The sequence below is a fragment of the Oryza brachyantha genome, chromosome 9, assembly GCF_000231095.2.
Source record: "Oryza brachyantha chromosome 9, ObraRS2, whole genome shotgun sequence".
NCBI classification, from domain to species: domain Eukaryota; kingdom Viridiplantae; phylum Streptophyta; class Magnoliopsida; order Poales; family Poaceae; genus Oryza; species Oryza brachyantha.
Window position 1 is genome coordinate 10,315,535 of NC_023171.2, and position 21,921 is coordinate 10,337,455.

The 21,921-nt window shown below is 41.4% G+C and overlaps 4 protein-coding genes across 4 annotated transcripts; 2 read left to right on the plus strand and 2 right to left on the minus strand.

Annotated features, from left to right (window-relative positions):
- Positions 1 to 1,232: 1,232 nt before the first annotated feature.
- On the plus strand, positions 1,233 to 5,045 carry LOC102722611. The gene is made up of 9 exons (XM_040527891.1): positions 1,233 to 1,524; positions 2,248 to 2,299; positions 2,385 to 2,433; positions 2,963 to 3,058; positions 3,446 to 3,499; positions 3,598 to 3,663; positions 3,881 to 3,959; positions 4,106 to 4,608; positions 4,935 to 5,045. Exons 1-8 carry the CDS (start codon positions 1,330 to 1,332, stop codon positions 4,181 to 4,183), a joined length of 669 nt encoding a protein of 222 aa, XP_040383825.1. The 5' UTR covers positions 1,233 to 1,329; the 3' UTR covers positions 4,184 to 4,608; positions 4,935 to 5,045.
- Positions 5,046 to 7,763: 2,718 nt separating this feature from the next.
- On the plus strand, positions 7,764 to 12,395 carry LOC102722894 (O-fucosyltransferase 35). Its single transcript, XM_040527761.1, has 9 exons — positions 7,764 to 8,511; positions 9,639 to 9,761; positions 9,851 to 9,920; positions 10,003 to 10,073; positions 10,150 to 10,238; positions 10,342 to 10,474; positions 10,559 to 10,791; positions 11,096 to 11,572; positions 11,699 to 12,395. The coding sequence occupies exons 1-9, from the start codon at positions 7,966 to 7,968 to the stop codon at positions 11,898 to 11,900; spliced, it is 1,944 nt and encodes a 647-aa protein (XP_040383695.1). The 5' UTR covers positions 7,764 to 7,965; the 3' UTR covers positions 11,901 to 12,395.
- Positions 12,396 to 13,957: 1,562 nt separating this feature from the next.
- Positions 13,958 to 16,365, minus strand: LOC121055325 (mediator of RNA polymerase II transcription subunit 20a-like). Its single transcript, XM_040527559.1, has 4 exons — positions 16,299 to 16,365; positions 15,832 to 16,183; positions 15,107 to 15,196; positions 13,958 to 14,406 (listed from the first exon to the last, which is right to left on the minus strand). Exons 1-4 carry the CDS (start codon positions 16,313 to 16,315, stop codon positions 14,182 to 14,184), a joined length of 684 nt encoding a protein of 227 aa, XP_040383493.1. The 5' UTR covers positions 16,316 to 16,365; the 3' UTR covers positions 13,958 to 14,181.
- Positions 16,366 to 17,759: 1,394 nt separating this feature from the next.
- Positions 17,760 to 19,827, minus strand: LOC121055293 (serine/threonine-protein kinase EDR1-like). Its single transcript, XM_040527335.1, is given in 5 exon segments — positions 17,760 to 17,981; positions 18,076 to 18,232; positions 18,723 to 19,266; positions 19,304 to 19,642; positions 19,740 to 19,827. Coding segments are annotated over 5 exon segments (1,302 nt in total). The 3' UTR covers positions 17,760 to 17,807.
- Between the last annotated feature and the right edge of the window lie 2,094 nt (positions 19,828 to 21,921).

A 21,921-nucleotide genomic window follows, 5' to 3' on the forward strand; every position in this document is an offset into this window, starting at 1 on the left:
ATGCCTAAGCCATTGATACACCAGAAAAGCTAGAATCCTAAAGTTCTCTGTTCTGTGCCAATTCTAGGCAATAAAGAGATGAAATAAAAGCTACTATTATGTACAACATTTGTTCATTGTTACATATGAATTGGAGAAAGTCTAGTTTTAATATTTTATTTTTTCAATTCGTCTACTTTATCCCTCAATTTCAATACCAGTTTAAACTCATCCCTCAACAATCAAAACTGGACACATTTCATCCATCCATCCATGTTAAAGTGGTTTATCCACATAGCCTATTGAGATGGCATAAATAGGCTCATGAGCATAGTGCTACCGTACCTCTTATCTTGCTTGCCCATCGTCTCTCTAGCACCATCGTCCACACTTGAAAAACATGTGTCCCTTGTGCTTGCCTCCCTCCCGTCCGTCTGATAGTTGCCAGCATTGGTGGCACTGTCCTTGCGTCCTTTGTCCACATACCCTCTTTCACGAGCCCTACTTCCTTTTTTTTCCCTATATTACATTTGAGTGCCAACCACGCTCCTCCTCTCTACTTAGAGATCAATGGAGGCATACAAGTATCTTATCAATAAAGTGAAAAAAGTTAGGCCAAGAAGCATGTGATGAGAATAGTTGTTTGTTTGTGTAGCCGCTGTAGTTTTGCAGGAGCTGTTGTTGTGGTTTTGGTCAGTCATATGGTGCGCTATGTAAAACCGGTTAATCCCCGTCCCTCCAAACCTTGTTTTCAAGCTTTAATGAAAAGCCGGACTTCGGCCCTTTATCAAAAAAAAATAGCCGTCATTGATTTATGATGCAGCCTCATCAAGTGACATCTGACAAGACAAGCACCACGACCTTCTTCCTTCGACATAATTATCCTCCTCCTTGATCCTTATATTCAGCCATGTCTAAGCAACGAGTCTTTCCTTATGTCGATATTTATCTAGATATAAAGTAGCTCATAGGAGATGGTAAAAATCGAATCCAACAACGGTGGTTAAACTATGTAGGTTGTATGCACTGGATACAACGACGCAGATGCTGTCATAGTCCCACCTGAACGAATGAGAGAGAAAGATACACATGAACAGTGAAATATCTAACGATACTATATATAATTTAAAAGATAGATATTAAATAAAATATAACAAGAGAAAAGACCGAAACAAAATATCAACAATAGAATAGAATATGAAGTATTCTGCACTGTAAGGTCACATACTGACCAAGAGGGAGGTGAGCATTCGTTTTCTTTCCAAACAGAGATAAAAGAGAGAAAAAGAGTTGGGGGCGGTCTATCTATCGTCGGAGAGAGTGACCGCTACGCGTGGTTCGGGGCGAAACATGGCGCCGCCCGCCGCCGCACGGCTCCGGCCGCGCGCGGCCGCCGTGCGACTCGCAAGCAGCGCTTCCTCCTCCTTCCCTACCGCCTCCATTTGCGGCCTCCTCTCTCTTTACGGCGCCTCTAGGGTTTCCTCCGTCTCCTTCCGTCGGTGTCCAACGTCGCCTCTCGTCCGGTGCTCCCAAGACCCCGACAAGGTAGCGACTCCTCCGATTTACTTAGTTTTAATCGAGTGGCGATGGATGGATTATGTTGGGCAGCGCACGAATTTTGCGTTTGATTGACTAGATTTGGAGTGCATCATTTTTTTTTGTGTGTGTGTGAACGGTAGTTGGTAGGGCCGCGAAAAAGTTAGTTCATGGCAAACTGATGCTGTGACTTGTGAGTTCCTTTAGTTGTTAGTGCGGAATGTGGCACGCTGATGCATTCTGTGGAATTGTTAGTATGTATTGGCCTTGTTGGACAGTGTTATATCCTGTTCTGTTTGTCAGTTCAGATAGCAGGATGGGCCAGAGCTGTATATCTCAATGTAGGCGTTCGGTTATTCTGCTTATGTAAAGTGCAATTCTATCTGGACGGTAGGGGTGACCGATTCATGTGTTGAAGCTAAAATGGATTGATATTATGATGAAAGTATAGAAGATCCTTTGCTGATTTTCTTATGTGCAGGAAACAGCTTGTTGCAGGCTTGCAGCCTTCGGTTTGTGAAAATGCATTTGAATTTTACTACATACCTATCCAACCAATGGAACACTGTTGCAATGTGTTTTTTTAGTGGCAAATCCACATATGTAGTTATTTAAGTAAGGCTCAATTGGGGCATAAGCTCTTGGTATAAAAAAAAGCTGGTTAAAAACCATACCTGAGGTTGAGTAGTTGTGATTGAAATAAAAATTAAATGAGTTGCTTTTCCTTGTTAGATCGAAGTGTTTAATACTGAAGGAACTGAGCAGTCACAAGGAGGCTCCGCTGGTACGATGTTTGTTCTGTGTACTTTTGTTCTTCAATCTACACGTGCTTTTTTAAAGCTGAACTATTTCTTCCCCCTTTTGCACAGGTTCAGTAAATTATCATAAAGATTCAGCATGGAGTTTCTCATCTAAAGAGTATTCACAACTAACTGTAAATCCAAAGGCTAACAGTGATAATACTGTTATTCGCTATCTCGATTTCTAAGGCATAGCATTTAGGCACATCCGTTTCATGAAATATAATGTCCCATAAGAAGTTTGTTGGCTGGAGGCTGTGCTTTGCACCAAAGTGTATCAAATGAGGTGGAAGACCTCACAGGAGTTGGTGTGGGTCTATCTCGCTTCTCATGATCATAAGCAATACTCTTTTGTTAGTTTTTAATTCAAATAACTGTTGGCAGGGAAAAACACCTTAAGAAAATTTTGGAGCAACGTATGGCATGTAATGGCAGGGGGAATACTGATTTTTTGATGCTAACTGATTATAGAAGCATTTTACATGCATCCTTCTTGTTGAGGCTGAAACTAATAAAATTGAGATTTAAGCTTTCAGACTTCCTCCTTAATCATGATAACTGTACTTGGATTGACATTATTCCTTATGCACCGTTAATATTTCAACCTATAAGCATTATCTAATATCTATCACCTTTTGTGTTGTCAGATTGGTAGAAAAACTAAGGAGGTACGGTGCTGCTGGTGTTTTGTCCTATGGACTACTTAATACTGTCTACTATGTCACGACATTCTTATTAGTTTGGTAAGTGATGAATGGTACTGTGATGGACCATTATTTTTCAACCTGGTGTTACACGTTTGGTGCCTTGTGTAAGAATTTTGATCAAGTGTAAAGTGGTTGAGGCATGGGTTATTTGGGTTGGCCCGTGGGTAATCCGTGACTAGCGCTAGTTCAACTAAATGAACTAAGTTTTATTTTTGAGATTAGCCAGCCACGGATTACCTATGGACCGACCCATGCCCATCCTTAACTACACTATCAGGGACATTGAATGGAAAGAGAAATTTTACGGTCCTTAAGAAAATACCTAGAGTTAGGTACCACTAGAAAATGTGACACCTCTATATACTTTTTCAGGAATGGTAAAAAAGCTCGGAAAGAGCGTAACTGAATGACTTACTTTTTCAGGTTTTATTTTTCTCCTGCTCCTGGTAAGATGGGTTATGCTGCAGCAGTAGAAAGGTAATAGCTGCAACCAATCCCTGCCTCGCGTGCACACACACACGGTGTTCTTATTATTTATTATAAATTTATAATCAGTTTTGTACTTCTAAAAGCAGATTTCTCAAACTGATGGCAATGGTGTGGGCTGGCAGTCAAGTTACTAAAATTCTTCGAGCAGGAGGGTGAGTTTAATTTCATAGGATTGGTTAGTAAAACTCAGAAAATTTAGTGGTTTGTTATGGGATTTGTTTCTGGATCAGCCAAGTCTGTTATCATATTTTTCACTATTAAATTGAACTATTGAAGTATATCCTGAAAGATGAGTTGTTTGGAATATGTATTGCTTGTCAAAACTGACTAGTTTATATTCTGAAAGATGAGTTGTTTGGTGTACATCAGGGCACTTGCATTGGCTCCTTTTGTTGATAGAGGGTTAAGATGGTTCACAGTCAGGTTCAACTTCAAATCAGAAGGAAAGGTAAAATAGTAGTAGTAATTTGTTCCATTGTTATCCCGATTGGGAGCAGTTAAACCAGGAACCAGAGGGAAATTTAAAGGGGCTTAAATTTAAATGTTAGATACTATCAGTTTTCTAATGTATCGAATTGCTTTACTGCCTTGCAGGCATTTGCTACAATTGTAGGGTTCTGTTTTGCACTTGCTGCTCTACTGTTCTTTGGACTAACAATACTTTGGGCATAGTATACCTGTCGCTGCTGAGGAATCACCCAAAACACTGCTGAAAGATCCTTCAAAACTATGGTTTTCTTGGTATCATGGATTGGTTGTTGAAAAAGGGTTACGGTGTCTTCTTGTATGAGTAGCTATTCTCAATTATCATTTGCATAATCTACCTGCAACTTGCTACTTCATTCGTTCATAATCTGGAACATTATTCAATGTACATATTGCTGTGACATGATCCTTGGGCGTGTGTTAATAAAGACACTGTTAAACAAAGTTTGCTGTGGAATCTGTACAGAAATGAACTGTGTTTGTTTCGTTGAAGATCTTCCATCACTTCTCAATTCACAGCTGTTTTCCCTTGGCAGCAGCTGCTGTCACATGGATGCAACGAACAAGCTTATGATTTTCATGGCTGCTTGGAGGGTTGGTGGGAAGGTAAGGTAAGCAAACCTCCTCCGGCCATGAAATCCTCTCCACACTCCTCTGTCAGTGTCAGCCATCTTGCTGTGTTGGGTCCTGCACTTCAGTTTGATGGCAATCCTTCATCTCTTCTGATGTTTACCCTGATTATTCTCATATTTTTCTTGTCTTGTACACATACGTTTCTTGAAGTACTAAGCAATGTATTTTTTTTTTCAAAAAGTTCTTATATAGAAAATTTATCATTTTACATTTCTAAAATAAATTTTTAACTTTGGAGTAGCTAATTTTATCATTTATACTATTAAATAGCTAATTTTTAACTCTGTCCCCTAATGATTTGCAGTTGTAGAGCCTCTCACCTAGGGCCGTCAACGAGCCGTGCTCGAGGAGCCAGCCTATCTAGACTTGAGCTCGACACAAGTTCGAGTCGAGCTCGAATCAAAGCCTACCAAACCTTTGAACTCTTAGACAGACTTGACTCGAGCTCGGTTTGAGTATATGAAATTATATTTTGATGATATTTTTTTTTGACAAAAGTAATATCTTAAGTAAATCATACTATCTTTGTCCTATATTAAATTTATTTTTTGGTTTTTAGATATAATGTTTTGACTCTTCGTTTTATTTGAAATTTTTTGTGATTAATATTTTTATTGTTACTAGATGGTAAAATATAAATAGTACTCTATGTGTGTCTAATTTTTTTAGGCTTTTTTAATAAAAATTTCAAATAAGATGAATGGTCAAATGTTAAAGTACAGAAATTGAAAAATAAAGTTATTATGGGACGGAGGTAGTAGTAAATAAATTATATATAGTATTTGTAATTAATATATAATACTAATACATATGAACTTATCATTTAAATATAGAATAATTTATTTTTAATCTACTATCTCATCAAATGAAAAATAAAAATAGCATATATATAGGTAAACTCGTGAGAAGCTCGAGCTCGGCTCGAGAAAGCTCGCGAAATCCTTTCTCGAGCCGAGCTTTGTAAATATGTCATTTAGATTTTTTTCTTTAAAAAACGAAAAGATGACTCCTCTATTATTGCAGTTCTATCCAACCGAAAAAAATGTTGTTATTGTTAGACTTTTTCTTGGAACATTTGTTAGCCTCCTCTGTTCGTCAGACTGAAACCTTTTGTCATCTGCTGCCACGGGCCATGGAGTCTTGTGACTACTGACATCAGTGTTTCATCTGTACAACGATCCTTCTGTTTATTTTTAAAAGAAAAGTTATTATTCTTCACGGCCAAGTTGCAGATTCTGTACTTTGCTGGCTGCCACATGGGCACCGAGTCGCCGGAGACGAGACTCCGTGAGCCGTATCCCTATCCCCGATCGCCGGCACATTCTCCGTTTCTCTTTTCTCAGAGTGAGTGCAGCGGGCGGCACATTCTCCGTAATTAAACCCCCTTCAGATTTGAGCAACAACAATCTGTTGGATGCTACACTGTCTTCGTGAGCATCTACTCCAAATGGATTGCTTTTGCTCAAAACTCATATCCATGTGAGCCGCATTGCAATAAAAAAAATAAAATTCTACTTTGCGTGTCAACGAATATTACATAGATCTAAACTAAGGCCCGTTTTAGTTCTAAAAATTTTTGAGAGAGATATCACATCGATACGTATGGTCATATATTTGAAGTATTAAGTATAGTTAATTACAAAACAAATTTGAGATTCCGCCTAAATTTTTGAGTTTAATTAATCCGTCATTAGCATATATTGGTTGTTATAACACTTATGTCTAATCATGTACTAATTAGGCTCAAAAGATTCGTCTTACGATTTTTCCCATAACTGTATAATTTATTTTAATTTTTATCAATATTTAATACTCTCTTTAGGTGTCCAAAGATCTAATGTGATATTTTTGGAAATGATTTTGTTGGAACTAAACAGGGCCTAAACGCCCCTGCCTTGAGTTCGGCTCATGCATTCATTCCATCTGCCAAAAGAACCGAAGGCGGTAAGGTCGTCTTCCCCCTCCTTTTCAATTCTTTTATTTATTTTTAGAACAAATATGCGTTTGGTTTTGGAGACCAGGTGTGATGGGTTAAGACTATTCAATCCTTTTTTTTTTTAGCAATAAGGCAGTGTGATCCTCGTATCAACAAGAGAGAATTGGGTTGGATAGATGATAGATCCACCAATTCTTTAGGATAAGCTTCTTCTGTATCTTGGAGGAATATTTCCTTTAAGGGGTGATCCCATTTCTTTTGTCTCTGGACCAAATATTCTCAGAGTGCATGCCACCACATCAATTGAACTTAGAACTGTATATTAGGGACCGTATGTAATTGTGGCTACCAATTTTTTTTTCAGTGAATGGCTAAGAACTGATGCTACAGTTCTATCGCTATGGTGATCGCTCATAGCGATCGCTACATGCATGAAAAGTCAATAATATCAAACGAAAAAAACGAAAAAAATATGGAGGGAGTATATAGACGAGGTATTGGATTGATCATTCATGATATATCAATTTTCAGAGCTAATGGTAGTTAGGCTATTATTAGCTTTCTATAATCTTCATTAAAGATGCATATTTCCTTTAACAACGAGAAATCGACCATAACTTTGTCATCCGTCACCGAACAAAACAGATATATAAAACTTTATTTTCTAAAAAATATTAATAGTGGTCGATATATTTAGCAAGGACTTTATGAAAGGACGTAAATTTTATAGGATTTTCACGTAAAACAGTTTAATTCATTTAAAATTCCTACAAAATTATGTGAGGAGACTAGGCCAAGTTAGTTCCCTAAATTTTTTTCCCAAAATATCACATCGAATCTTTATACAACGAAATAGAGTATTAAATATAATAAAAAAAAACTAATTAGAGAAATCATGACACAAATCTTTGGAGCCTAATTAATCTATAATTAGGTATAAGTGCTATAATAATTTATATATACTAACGACAAATTAATTAAGCTCAAAAAATTTATCACGTATTTTATATGAGCTATAAAATTTATTTTTTTATTCGTATCTAATATCTCCTTTCGACGTCCGGGAAGGAGTCTTCATTTTGACACGAACTAAACGGGCCTGAACCGCGTCTCCAAATGGCAAATGCGTAATTTTCCTAGCCGTGTCTGACCGTTTCCTTCGGTGCGCTTCCCACTACGCGCCTTCCTCCTCCCCCTCGTCGTCACCTCACTCCCTCCCCTCACTTCCCAACCAAAGAGATCGAGCTCCATTAATGGCGCCTCCCCTAATTTAGCCGCCGTACTCGTGCACTCGATGCCGAGACCACGCGGGAACTGTGGGTGGGAGGAGAGGCTTAAGTAGGAAAGCTTAGCGCCAGCTGTGGGAGTCGCGCGGATTTGGAGCTCAACGACGTGTCGCATGGGGTACCAGCCCGTACACGGCGGCGGGGCTGCCGGGGCCGGGAGTGGCAGTGGCGGTGGTGGTGGCGGCGGAGGCGGTGGAGAGCATCTGCACCAGCATCACCACCAGCGGTTGCACAGCCCGCGGATAGCCGGGGGTGGGTCGATGACACGCCGGGCCAACTCGTTCAAGCGCGGCTCCGGCGGGGAGATCGAGCTCCAGATCGGCTCCCCGCGCTCGCCGCGGAGCGACGGAATCGGGAGCCCCCTGGCCGAGTCGTTCGAGGCGTCGGCTTTGTCCGCGGGCGGCGGCGGCCCCGGTGGCGGCCACCACCACCACCACCACCAGAGTCAGCAGCAACTCCGGTTCCGCATCTTCAAGCGCCCCGGCTCCGGCGCCGGTTCCGGCGAGGTCGTGCTCGGGCTGGGGATCCGGGAGAGGAGGAGGCTTGGGAACCTGCTGTTCCTCGCGTTCTGCGGCGTGTGCCTTCTTCTCGGCGTCGGCAAGATCTGGGCGAGCGGGTGGTTCGCCCTCCCCGGCGACGACAGAGACGCTGATTTGCAGGTATGGAAGCTAGAAATCACTCTCCATTTTTAGACTTTCAGCTGCTGCTTTGGGATATTTTCTTCTTCTTTTTCTTCAATTTCAGGGTCAACAACACGTGTAGTTTTAGGAAAGTTGCATGATTCCTTCACCCAAATGTATCTACCCGTACATCTCTTAACGAATAAACGGTCTCACTGTTACTTAATTTGGAGATCTCAAGAATATATATGAAAGTATGCTAACTTCCTACAACCAGCTGTCAGACAGCATGAACCTCTCTGATCCTGGGTAATTGTAAACATGTAGCTTGGCCATCCAGTTTATTCCTATTGCATGTTTTCAATTTCATGTTCTGGACAAAGCAACTAGAGTTGAAATGAAATGTTCAAAATCTTGAGAGGTTTTAAGGCAGTTTGTTGCTTACTTGGTAAAAAACGCGTGGTTGAAGAAATGACGGATTGGAGTTACTGCACTGTATGCTTTGTAGCCTTGCATGGACCTTTTGAATATGGCCATTTTACAACAAATTTAGCATTTAAGGACAGTTTGTTGCTTACTTGGTAAGTCTATACCAACTAATTTACTATGAAAACGCTTATTTGGTGCCTTTTGCGGTTGACAGTTGGACGGAATGTAAAATTTTGGGTCTTAGGAAGTATATTTTGTTTGTCCATATAAGAGTTGATTGTAGTAGTCAGCTTGTGGTCAAGTCGAGTTTATCGAGGTCAAAGATTTACCCAATTTGAGACTTGAGAGGTTGCATACTTCATCCTGTACCAAGTTGAATTCTAGGGGCATCATGTTGTGGGGTCCGGGTGGAGATGGAAGATCCAGACTGCTGCAATCATGAGCTATAGCTTACCAGCCAATCGTTGGTCATTGTTTGATCTTCCCAAGTAGGATGCGTTGATCTCATTATTTCAAGTCAAAGTCAGTAATTTCACTTCTAGATTTTATTATCATTGTGCCTCTCTAGTAATGACTCAATATCTGAATCACAGCATTGCCTTGGCAGTAACATTTTGTATATTAGTACAAGCTTATTTGGTTGTTCTAACATTTCACAATGCTTGTATCTACTTGCATTGTTGACCCAATTGTTGATCTTACAGTGTAATTTGGCTCTGTGCTGTCCTTGTTTCTAGGATCTATCTGTCTCCTTCTCCAGTGATGGAGGGCATCAATTTGATAGCCACTTTGGACATGTTGGAGGGAAAGAGCGTGACAGGATGCTGATGACACTGGAATCAGAAGACAATGTTCCTGAGGCTAGTAATACATCTCTACCTAAACCTGTCCTTTGGTTCACGCATTAATTACTGGGACATAACATTTTTTTGGCTGGTGCTTCATGTAGGCATCTGATGTCTGGTCCCAGCCAAGCAGCGCAAAGTTCAGACAATGCATTGTTTCTAACTCTCATAAAAGTAATTTTGTCTTTATGAATACTTTTGGTCTCTTCTCTACACCTTTATTAACAAGGTATGCTCGCCTGTTCTAAACTTGTAGGGGAAGATTCACATACAAATGGTTACATTCTCATTAATGCAAATGGAGGTTTGAATCAAATGCGGTTTGGGGTATGATTACTATCCTACCTTTTTATTTTATGTTGCAGTTTGTATGCTATGGTCTGATAAACTTTCTATGTTGCAGATATGCGATATGGTTGCTGTTGCTAAGATCCTGAAGGCTACATTGGTTCTACCTTCACTTGATCATACATCGTTCTGGGCAGATGGCAGGTTCTACTTTAACCTCTCACTTCCTTCATCCCTAATCTTCTAAAGGCTAAAGCTTTTGATCATTGCAGTCATAATGCCTATTCTGATTTCCTCTTTCCATTAGTGAATTTAAGGACCTTTTCAATTGGAGGCACTTCATTGAGTCACTCAAAGAAGACATTGATATTGTTGAAATGCTACCCCCTGCATACAAGCATATTGAGCCTTTGGCTAAAGCTCCAATATCTTGGTCAAAGGTTGAAACTAGGTTTTTTATCCATAATTTACATTGATATATGATGGAAAGGAGGAAATACTCATTAGTGTTTTATCTTGTGCAGGTGAATTATTATAGAGATGAAATTCTCCCTCTCCTGAAAAAACACAAAGTCATTTACTTTACTCATACAGATTCTCGCCTAGCCAACAATGGCCTTCCTAGTTATATTCAGAAATTAAGATGCCGAGTTAACTATAGATCTTTGAAGTATTCCCAAGCAATTGAAGATCTTGGTGCTACCTTGGTTTCAAGGATGCACCAGGATGGAAACCCATATCTTGCTCTCCATCTAAGGCAAGTCCAGTGCACTTTGTTGTGTGATGCTTCTGTCTGCACTTACTACTTTTGTTCTGTGCATAACAATTTAGTCTCTTAAGTTAAATAAACGAAATCCTGATTTTCTTAATTTTGAAGGCTTTTCTTATAGTTGTATGTTTAATCATTTCGAACCTGACCAAGAACACGATAGATGTTCTTGTTGTATTGATAGATTATGCATGTCGTTTTATAATGTAGATGTTTGTGTAGATGAAACTACCAGGATACCTTTTTAATTAAGACTTACAGAATCAGGTTGTACTATTGGTGAAATTTGCAGGTTTGAGAAGGATATGCTAGCTTTTACAGGTTGCAGCCATAGCTTGACATCAGAAGAAGAAGAAGAATTGCGTAAGATGCGTTATGAGGTTAGTCATTGGAAGGAGAAAGAAATAAATGGAACTGAGAGAAGAAGTATGGGTGGTTGCCCTCTGACTCCTATGGAAACTTCACTTCTACTCAAAGGATTGGGTTTCACACGAAGCACCAGAATCTACTTGGTTGCAGGTGAAGCTTTTGGCAATGGAAGCATGCAGGCACTGTTGGATGATTTTCCCAATATCTATTCTCATTCTACCCTTGCAACAAAAGAGGAACTTGAGCCCTTCAGAAATCACCAAAATATGCTTGCTGGTCTAGACTATATTGTCGCTCTCCAGAGCGATGTCTTTCTTTACACGTATGATGGTAATATGGCAAAAGCTGTACAAGGTCATAGACGTTTTGAGAACTTCAGGAAGACAATCAACCCGGATAGGTTACATCTTTTCCTTCTTAGAAGTCCTATGTAGTTATATTTGTTGCACATAACAAGACATACAATGCCAAATAGCTGCCTTTGGCATGTGGTTTCTTTTTCTAATGTATTATGTTTGTCTTGCAGGATGAGTTTTGTGAACCTGGTAGATGAATATGATGAAGGAAGGGTGTCTTGGGATGAATTCAGCTCCGAGGTAAAACGCATACACGCAGAGCGAATAGGTGCTCCATACCTCAGGGAGCCTGGAGAATTCCCAAAGCTGGAAGAGTCTTTCTTTGCAAATCCGTTGCCTGGCTGTATATGCGAGAAACTTAGTGACGAGTGAGCATGTATATGTTTGATGATTCATTAACCAGCTACGCCACATAGGTCAGGATATATAGTGCCCCTCTGCTTCCTGACGGCGGATCAGCGGCGATACGCACCGTTATTCAGCCTTGGCCACCCATTTTCAGCTTCATCCATCAAGGTTTGCTGCAGGACAAGTCTGGCAGCTGCTGATCAATTTTCCAGCAGCCAGAGCACGTCATATGAGAAATCTGGCGTATCACCGCAATTGCAGTTAGTATATGGAAGGTAAATACTACGGAGGAAAAACACTATATCATAGCTTTTTTTGGTGCACACGTACACACGGTGCTTCCCATTTTGCTGCTGTTGAACTGCATTATGTGGACTCAATACAACTGAATGTTGCCACTTGTATTTTACCCGGATATACATAAGTAAACGAAAGAGAATTTGCTATGGCTGGAGCCCCTGGTGTACCTGTCCCAGCATTTCTTTCTCTTTTAAAGGCAGAATTTTATCCCATTGTTTATACGTGACGTCTCTTTTTTTCTTTCTTACGAGTAGCGTCATGCTTCTCTTCGCCTAGAAACTAAAACATCTGCCTGTGCAATTGCATTCTCTGCATTTTTTCGATCAATCCTTAAACATATTGCTATAAGCAAAATGGGCAAAATGCACGATCTGATTCTATGGCTTAAAACGAATACAAAAAACCACCACGAGCATTAGCACTGGGCCACAAAACCCGAAGACCGAAGCTGAAAAAACTGACCCCGGAACTAAAAGAACCAAAACCTGATGTTCGAACTGTATTGGCGGGTTCTAAGTTGGAAAATCTGAATTTATTTTTGGTAAATTAGGTTTGTGTCTTCGGTAGCTGAAATACCCAAAAACCTGAAATAAGAGCAACAATCACTTGCTTCGGTATTTTAACCTCTACATCAAAGACATATATGATGCAAACAGGAAACGACTTCAACTCTACTACCAACATGGCAACATGTGAGTTGGTGACTTGAGATCAAATGCGTTTTTTTTGGCGGTTTTATGTTCTGATTTGAGAATTGAGATCAAATATATTTCATGGCTATGAACTTTAACGATTTAATGTGTGATTTGAGACAATATATACGGCTTTACAACTCAAATATTGTTAAAACAATGTTGATGTTTTTTTTAGGAAAATGACACTGAATCCCTACTATTTTTGTGTGCAAAAAGACCTACAGAATATATGTTTTTAGTATATTGAGCACTGTTCGGGTTATAACGGGTAACCCGAACCCGATTGCGCGAATACCCAAAATGTTGGCTCTTAGATTTTTTTTTCACTAATTTCGGGTATTCATTTTGAAAACCCGAAATTTAAAAAACTAGAAAAACCTAACCCGAAATTTTCAGAGGACACACGCCGTTTACGAGAGAACCGGATCCCCTGACGTAGCTGATGTGCAGTTATACTAACATGTGAGCCATAGCAAGTTGGGGCTCACATGTAAGTCACTTGGGCAATATGTTAAAACAGAGGGCACACGTCCTAATCGGAGTTTTGACAACATCAGCCTTTGGGGCATATAGCTCCCAATTCCTTATGTAGTCGTATGTTTGAATGACTAACGTATGTAGTGCCCAGATCAGTACTGAAGTATAATGCATCGGCAACGAAGATAGTGTACATTATTTTTATGAGCTTTATATTTGATATGCAAAATCTATAATAATTGACCGTAACTTATTTGAGGTAACCGCAATGCATTATATTCTGTTAAAAAGATTGAACTAAACTTTCGGAAATTCAGGCTATTTTGGCTTGAATCCAAACACAATTTTATCCTATCAAAATTGGCCATACAAGCATGCTTTGAGCAGTGGCGCTATATAATAGAACTTGCCACGCCATTGTGGCATTTTTTTGGTGAGGCAATCCACATGAAACGTTCATAAATGGTTGCGACAGCTCAGATTATTATCAGCACAAAGTTCATTATTACTCGGCTTTTACGTCCCTTTTTAGAATAGATTTTTTAACTTTATAGTAATCAATTTTATCATTTATACAATTAAATAGCTATAAAAAAATTAAATAGCTTTTCATATTTTATCACCAAAAGAACGCAGTCATTGTTAACATACAATTGTACATGACATCGACAAAACCCTACTGACAACAAGAACTCGTGATAACACAGGTCATAGCTACTCATTTTTTTTTCAGAACAATCACTGTATCACTCCTTGCAGAACAATTACATTTCATCGCATAAGATGTTATTAGGGTCGCAGGAACAAGTTAAAAAAAAGGTAATATTCTACATCTAGCCCCTCACGGCAGCCATAAGTTGTTGCAAACAAGTTGCGTACTGAACTGCAGTGTGCTGGAAAGAATAGTGATCTGAAAGACCATATTCTGAAAAGCTAGATTCTACATGGATGAAATGACCAGGTAACGATTTTTTATCAACTGTTTCCCGCCATATGTCAAAGAAGTCTTCCATAACTGCCCTGGATTTTTCAATGGAAGATAGGGGATAATACTCTACCTGCATAGAAAGCAAGATCAAACTTCATGCCAACATTGCTAGTGATAGTGATATTGAGTAACAAAGGCGAACTAAGGAACTGATAATTCATTAATACGTTGCAGTCAAATTAATACAGGAGAACTTATCAAGTTTCACTCCCTTCCAGTTAACAATTCAAGCTAACTACACAAGTACACATGCAAAAGTACATGCCGTTTTTTTATGCTTACAAGTTAGTGCGTAAGCCCGAATAATGCGCGGGTTTTCCCAAATATTCCAGAAAGGATAGTAGAGCCTTATAAGTTTATAGCTGTGAAGTACTTCAAAACTAGAGTCTTAGAAGCAAGATGCAGGCATAAACTTACAAATTTCTTCTTATAAACTAATGGAGAGGCGACCAAAGATCAGCATGCACATCTGCTCAAATTCGCCAAGCTCAATGCACACCCTACATGATTCAGTTAATAGCCTACTAATAGTAATGCTTAATACTAGTAACACAGGACTAGTATGTACCAGAGTACCAGAATAAAGAATCAAATTGAAAGTCCAACAAATCCTTGTGACCGTAATTGCTCAATCTTAAATTTTATACTGCTGCTTCATTGCATTTGGTTTGACTATCATCTTTTACTAAGAAAAAGAGAACAATCTATCAGCTGCTAAAGGCCAGCAGGCTAAAGTCAAAACAAATAAAAGAAAGGAAAAGGAATGTTACCTCCATCATGATTCCCCTTAGTGTTTCTGAATTGTTAGGAACACATTTTCCAATCCTCAAACAAAAATCACCTAGTTGATACTGAAACCCCTGCAGATGAAAACAACTATTTTAATAGCACACAAGTGGATCCAATAAACTGAACTTGCATGTGAGACAATATCATGCACACAGTAGCAGAATAAAACAGCAATAAAACTTGTCAGATGTCTCACTCCTGAAATAACAAGCTCTACGGGTAAATTGTAGAATCATAAACTAAAATATTATAAAAAGGTGGTGGAAAGGGAAATTCCTTGGCAACCTCAACAGACTTGAGGAGCAGCTTTTGTATCACAAATAGTTGTAGAATCAATCGTAGTGTGACATATAAGCTTATGTAAGAAAAAAATTGTACATATAGCCTTTCATTATTAGAAATATGAGGTTTTTACAGCCTTAATCTATCCTGGTTGACCAGCATCACTTGCCCTCGCAAACTCGTGTAACAGCTTTTCTCCTGGTGGAAAGATCACGTAAATGTCTCAGGAATGGGATTCATTCAGGCAAATAAAAGCCCAATCCATCTCTATGCGAAGATAACGCTACATTCACTTAGGTTGCTAGGAGCAAAGCAAAACTTTGCACATTCCAGCTTGAAATCCTCAGTCTACTGACCTAAACGGCTAAATCCCTAAATTTGAGCGTCAAATAACAAATCGGGGAGAAAAAAGGGCAAATATGACCTCGAAGTTGAGGGTGACGCGGGCCTTGTAGGACTGGAGCTTCTCCATGACCTGGGGAAAAGCGGAGTCGGCCTGGAGGACGAGCCGCTGCGCCCGGAGGATGGAGAAGTAGAGCCCCGGGCGCTCGTGCAGCGCGACGCCGAGGAGCTCCCGGGGCACGTCGGGGGGCTGCTGCGGCGGCGCCCCGCCCGCGGCGGCGGAGGCCCCGTCGCGCGCCATCGCTCGGTAGAAGATGATGGAGGTCTTCCACCGCCCGTCCTTGGATCCGCCGAGGGACTCCGCGCAGGCGCACGCCTCCGCCAGGATCTGGCTGTTCAGCGTCGCCCCCGGGTTCGGGTGCCAGTGCATCAGCCTGCGCCGCGGGGGAACCGTCGTTAAGGAGGGGGGGGGGGGGGGAAGACCTGGCGTGCCACGGTTGCCCCGCTGGGAAGGAGAGAGAGAGAGAGCGAGAGGTGAGAGATGAGTACCACTTGACGGGGGGCATGGCGGCGAGCTGAGCCGGTGCGGCGACGGCGACGGCGGCGGCGGGGGCGGGGGCGGCGGGTTCTGTCCGGGCTGGTTGCCTGCAAGACGACGCGTCCATATACGTTCACGCACATGGGCTTAAAGCCCACAAGAAGGCCCATTGCAAAAGACGAATTCGGCCCATAGAATGCTGGGCTTCTCATCCCTGCGACAAAAATCACAAAATGGCAGCTGTGAAGTTCCTCCTTCCCTCTTGGCTCCAGTTTGGCGATCTATTGGCAACTGGGACTATCGATGTGCTCTTTTTTCTCTACGGTGTAGATTATTTTTTGGGTTTGTATGTGTATGTTTTTTAAATGTTTTTATAAAAAATGTTTCTATATAAAATTTTATCATCTTATATTTCTAAAGTAGATTTTTAACTTTGTAGCAGTTAATTACTTGTTTACTTCTTTAAATAGCTAGCAAAAAACCATATAATTTTTTTTTATCTTTCAACTATAAAAAAAACACAATCTATCTATATTCATCATCTGAATGCATTTTTAACTCAAGTCAAGTGTTTGTCAGTATGATCATCTGGAGTGGTACTGCAGGAGTATCGAGGTGTGAAGCTTAGAGCGAGTTAAATGAGTGATATAACCGGCCTCTAAAAAATACCACGTCATATTTATGCTTACGTGGAGGAGACGGAAAAAAAAGCGGGTTACAGATTTATAGCCAGCTGTAGTACAAGCACCGAGATATTGTGTGTATTATAGATTGACCATGTATGGATGATGTAGCATATGTTTATGTGTAATTATTGTATAAGTTGATATTGATATGAAAAAATTTAGAGCTAGCAGTTAGCTCTTATATTGATCTTGTTTTTTAACGGGGGACAAAATAATCAAATCCTATGTAGGTGATGGAGCCATGGAGGCGACGACAAAGAGAGCTAATGCTGGCAGTGACTTGCTGGCGAGGTGATCGAATTACTAATCGGGGAGATCGACATGATCTGCTGCCGAGCAGGAGGAGGCAAGCACCGCGGCAGGCGATCGAGTCAACGGATTAACATTTCCGTCCGTCTGGGTGCGGCTGGATGCAATTGTGCAAGGCTCCGGCTAGTGATGCTGGCTGGCTGTTTAGAGTGGTTGCTGCGGTTGCCTCTTCTGTCCAGAAAACAGAGCCAGGGCATTTTAGCCCTTTCGCATGTAATTTGATTGCTAAAAGAATAGAAAACAGCTTCAAAAACTTTATAATAACATTTTACCGAGAAGTGTAGCTTATAGATGTCATTTTTATGGGTATACTACAGAGAGTGATATTTTATAGAAGTCATCTCTATAAAGTGGCATATTGATAATTTTCTCAGAGCTGTGCAAGTGGTGCAATCATCAGGAGAACGAAAAGTTCAGAGCAACCACTATAGAAGGGGCCAAAATAAAGGTTCAAAGCAAGCTATAGTTTTGTTCCCGTGCAACCAAGTTTCAAATAAATAAAGACGCTAGTTCTGTCCTCTTTTGTTACATAAGCTGCTGCTTGATTTCTTGGAGTGCCGAGGTTATAGTGGCAAATGAAGGCCTTCTTGAAGGCTCAGCATCCCACATTCCACAGATGAGATCATTCAGGACGCTAGAATTCACGCCTCTTTCTGCAAGTTTTGGCCTTAATTTCCCATCTGCTACTTCCAAAGCAATCTACGACGACAACACAACATTGTGTCAGCCATGAGCAGAACTGATTATGAATTAGTTGCCTGTAGAAACAGATTGACGTAATGGAAATTTTTACCTTGCTAGGCCCGTAACCAGTATCTATATACGGATGCTCCCCGGTTACTAGCTCGTTCAGTATGATGCCGAAGCTGTAGACGTCGCATTTCTCGGTGTATGGTTCACAGCGAATGATTTCGGGAGCCATATACACATAAGTCCCTAAAAATGTTGAACTGATCAGAACTCAAAATTCAGAGTTAAGTGATTAATTCAGTGACTACATTTTTTTTTTCTAGTTGAAGGTAAGTATGACGAACATGCATGGAGCAAGATTGGATTTTTTAAGAAATTTTTTATTTTTTAAACATTTTTAAGAGATAATTTTATTACTAAACCTCCGGGAAAAATATTTCCAAATCTGAATCTTTTGGCCACACCAATAACATTGGCGTGACAAGACAACACTGTCACGCAGCCTAATCGGCGTTCCATGGCACGCCATTGTCAGTGGTATGGAAAGACAATGCTGTCACGCCATCGACAATGGCGTGGCAAGCCGTTTGGTCACGTCAATATTAGTGGCGTGGTCAAAAGGTTCATGTGGTGAAAATATTTTTCCCGGAGGTTTAGTAATAAAATTATTTTTTAAAAAGGTTTAAAAATAAAAAAATCATTTTTTTACCTGTCTCGCCGGTGAGCGCCGCCGTGCCGTCCGGCAAGAACCTGGCGTGGCCGAAGTCGGCGACACGCACGCGCGAATCGCCGTCGAGGAGCACGTTGCTCGGCTTCAGGTCGCGGTGCACGACCGTCGGCGTCTGCTCGTGGAGGTAGCGCATCGCCAGCGCGATCTCCAGCGCTCTGCTCACCCTGTCCACCAGCGGCGGCGGCGAGGACGGGCGCCGCCTCTCCCGTCTGCCCCCGTCGTCCCCGTGCAGCCACCGCGCCAGCGTCGCGCCGGCCAGAAGCTCCGTCACGAGGAAGCAGCTCGCCGGGGGCCGCAGGCACGCGGCCATCAGCCGCAGCACGTGCGGGTGCCGCTGCCGCGACAGCGCGTCGAGCTCCTGCGCGAAGAACGCCTCGCCGCGGCCCGGGTCGGCGAGGAAGAACTCGGCGCGCATCCACTTCACCGCCACGTCGAGCCCCCTCCACGTCGCCCTGTACACCTCCGCCGTCGACCCTTCCCCTATCATCTCGTGCAGCTCGATCTGCTATCCATGGTCGGAGGCTCGGAGCATCACAAGATAGGCTCGGATGCATGGCGGCGCAGCTGTGATCGACGAACAATAAATCAACAAATGTTTCACGCACCTCGTCCGGAGAGACGGACCAGCCGTGCTGCACGGCGAGGTCTCTGGTGGTGGCGAAGTACGGGTCGCAGGCCGGTGCTTCTGCACCATCCTCTTCGTCGTCGTCGTCGTCGGCATCTCGGGCGTCGCGGGGAGGGGAGCACGACTCGCCGTCGCCGTTGGAGCTGGACATGAGGTGCAAGAAGCCGTGCTCCTGGGCGACATCGAGGCAGAACCTGAGATACGCCTGCGTGCTCTCCAGCCGAGCCTTGTACGTCTCCTTGAGATCGCGCTGCTTCTCGAGCTCCTCCTTCAGCTTCGCCACCACCGCCTTGCCATTGAGTGCAACACACGATGACGATCAAAACAATCGCAAGCTATACGGAGATCCATCTCGTCGATCATCGATCGGGGTGTTATAGGATGTGTACCTCGTCGTAGGAACGCTGATGGTGGCTGGGTGACGGCGAGGAGAAGAGTCCGGAGACGCGGCCGAGGAGCCCGTGCCGCGCGCGGCCGGCGTTCGTCGGCGAGCGGTCCATGACGACGGCCGGCCAAGAGCTCGAGCTCAAAGCCTCACAGAATCAGTCAATCTCACTGTTGATGTGGCTTGGTTGGTTGGTTGCTGCTATCGATCGATCGCGGATAATACGAAACTGTGTTCTCTCCTGATGAAACCACGCAGTGACAAAGCGCAATTGACAAGAGCAGCGATGCATCCGATGAAAATTTTTGGAGTTTGTGGTGTGCTGCAACCTGCAAGTGCCCTGGGACTCGCGGGCTCTTGACTGCCCGGGCGAGGCAACATGGGCCAGTATTGTATCACGGGCCCATTAGCAACCTAAGCTAAGCCTCAGTTAGGAATGGCAATGGATAAATACCCATCGGGTATTACTATCCCATATCCATATCCATATCCACTAATAAAATTTCATACCATTAAAATATCCATACTCGTCATGGGTAAGAAAATTTATCCATACCTATACCCGCTTGGGAAAACCTTACCCGTCGGGTCACCCATATACCCGCGAAAGTTCAAAACAATCTAAATATCACAGTTTCCATACATTATATTGCATAGACGCTAGATACTTAGGACATCACACATTCATATAATGTGGTGGAAAAGGTATGGATGATTTAAATACCTATGATTTTGGTTAATTAGGCTAAGCTAATTTGATATTAGACTATGACATGCATTTAGACTTGCGGGTATTTATTACCCATGGGTAAACGGGTATAGGGATCATAAGAACATTTCAATACCCGCGTACTCATCGGGTAAAAGTATTTGCCCAATTACTTACCCACGGGTAATATATTTAGCTCATACCCATACCCTAATGGAGTAAATACCCATCGGGTCTCGGGTCGCGGGTCCCCGTTACCATCTCTAGCCTCAGCCTCTCTATTTTAGCATATCATGGTCTTGTTTTCAAACCAATATCGTGGTCTTGTTTGAGAAGTAGGGCTTGTTTAAAGAGAGTTTTAGATTCCGAGAAGCAGTTGCTTGGTAGTCAGCTTCTGAAAATCTGGAAAAGCTCCTAAACCCAGCTTCTAAATTCTTGGTTCATTTTTTATAACTATAGATTCTCAGAAGCTGTGAATCTTTTGGGGCAGTTTCTGGCAGAAGCAGCTTTTGGGAAAAGCTGCAACTCCCCCAAACAGGACCTAAGAGTAGGTTCAAAAGGCTCGAAGGTTGAACCGTAGAGCTTAGAGTTGTTTTTTTAAATCTATATCAGCAACAAGAACTCATTCTATATGAGCATCTATAAAAGTAGAGTCATATATGGTCTTTTAGTCAATACAACAAAATATTTTCATTACGTTTTTAGTTTTTATCTATCCAATGCAATAAATTTTTTTCAATAAATGATAAGAGTCCACTCTGAGCAGTCATCATACATAATAATAACTTTTCTCTTATCTTTCATTTCTTTTCTCTATATCATCATATTTACTTACGTGATAACGAAGAGAGTCAGTTAATAAATGTCTTTTGTACATAACCTGAGATTATAATAAGCAACTGATGAGAATATTGAAATAAACTAGGTTTGCTTGTCTGGACTGTGTAACTACAGGTTGTGTTGTTAAAACCAGATGAGAATCTCGACTATTTAAGAAAACTAACGATTATAGGAGAATGTCTACCTGCTAGAAACTCCCAAAAAGGGCCCATTACTATTACCTCTCCAAATGGTCTGATATGGACAGCTGAAAGTTGCCAACTGCAACATTAGAACGTGCCAAGGCTGCGTATTATTTTCTAGGTCTGTATGCTTTATTTATAAAAGTTCATCATCTCATCTTTATAGGATAGATTTTCAATTGTATAGTAGTTAACTTTATCGTTTATACTATTAAATAGCTATCAGAAAATCAAATAATCTTTCATCTTTAATCAACCAAAAAACATATTTATTTCAGAGGAGTTCCCTGATGAATTAAAAAAAAGAGCGACAAATCAACATAATTAAATATTACTTAAATTAAAAAATAAATTAATATGATTTTTAGAGCAATGTTTCTATTGATTTTTTTTCTCAAACATGTGTCGTTTAGCAGCTTGGTAAAACACACACAAAACAAGTGAATATATTTGCTACTTAAAAGTGCGATCCGTCCTC

What these genes read in the sequence shown, in the direction of transcription:
- LOC102722611 (XM_040527891.1), top strand. Translation starts at nt 1,330, where the DNA reads ATGGCGCCGCCCGCCGCCGCACGGCTCCGGCCGCGCGCGGCCGCCGTG. An exon ending in GTCACAAGGAGGCTCCGCTG is followed by an intron (nt 2,300 to 2,384) that starts GTACGATGTTTG and finishes CCTTTTGCACAG; the next exon opens with GTTCAGTAAATTATCATAAA. An exon ending in ACTTCAAATCAGAAGGAAAG is followed by an intron (nt 3,960 to 4,105) that starts GTAAAATAGTAG and finishes ACTGCCTTGCAG; the next exon opens with GCATTTGCTACAATTGTAGG.
- LOC102722894 (XM_040527761.1), top strand. Translation starts at nt 7,966, where the DNA reads ATGGGGTACCAGCCCGTACACGGCGGCGGGGCTGCCGGGGCCGGGAGT. An exon ending in TGAATCAAATGCGGTTTGGG is followed by an intron (nt 10,074 to 10,149) that starts GTATGATTACTA and finishes TCTATGTTGCAG; the next exon opens with ATATGCGATATGGTTGCTGT. An exon ending in TATCTTGCTCTCCATCTAAG is followed by an intron (nt 10,792 to 11,095) that starts GCAAGTCCAGTG and finishes TGAAATTTGCAG; the next exon opens with GTTTGAGAAGGATATGCTAG.
- LOC121055325 (XM_040527559.1), bottom strand. An exon ending in GCGTCACCCTCAACTTCGAG is followed by an intron (nt 15,197 to 15,831) that starts GTCATATTTGCC and finishes TTTCATCTGCAG; the next exon opens with GGGTTTCAGTATCAACTAGG. An exon ending in TAAGGGGAATCATGATGGAG is followed by an intron (nt 14,407 to 15,106) that starts GTAACATTCCTT and finishes CTTTCTATGCAG; the next exon opens with GTAGAGTATTATCCCCTATC.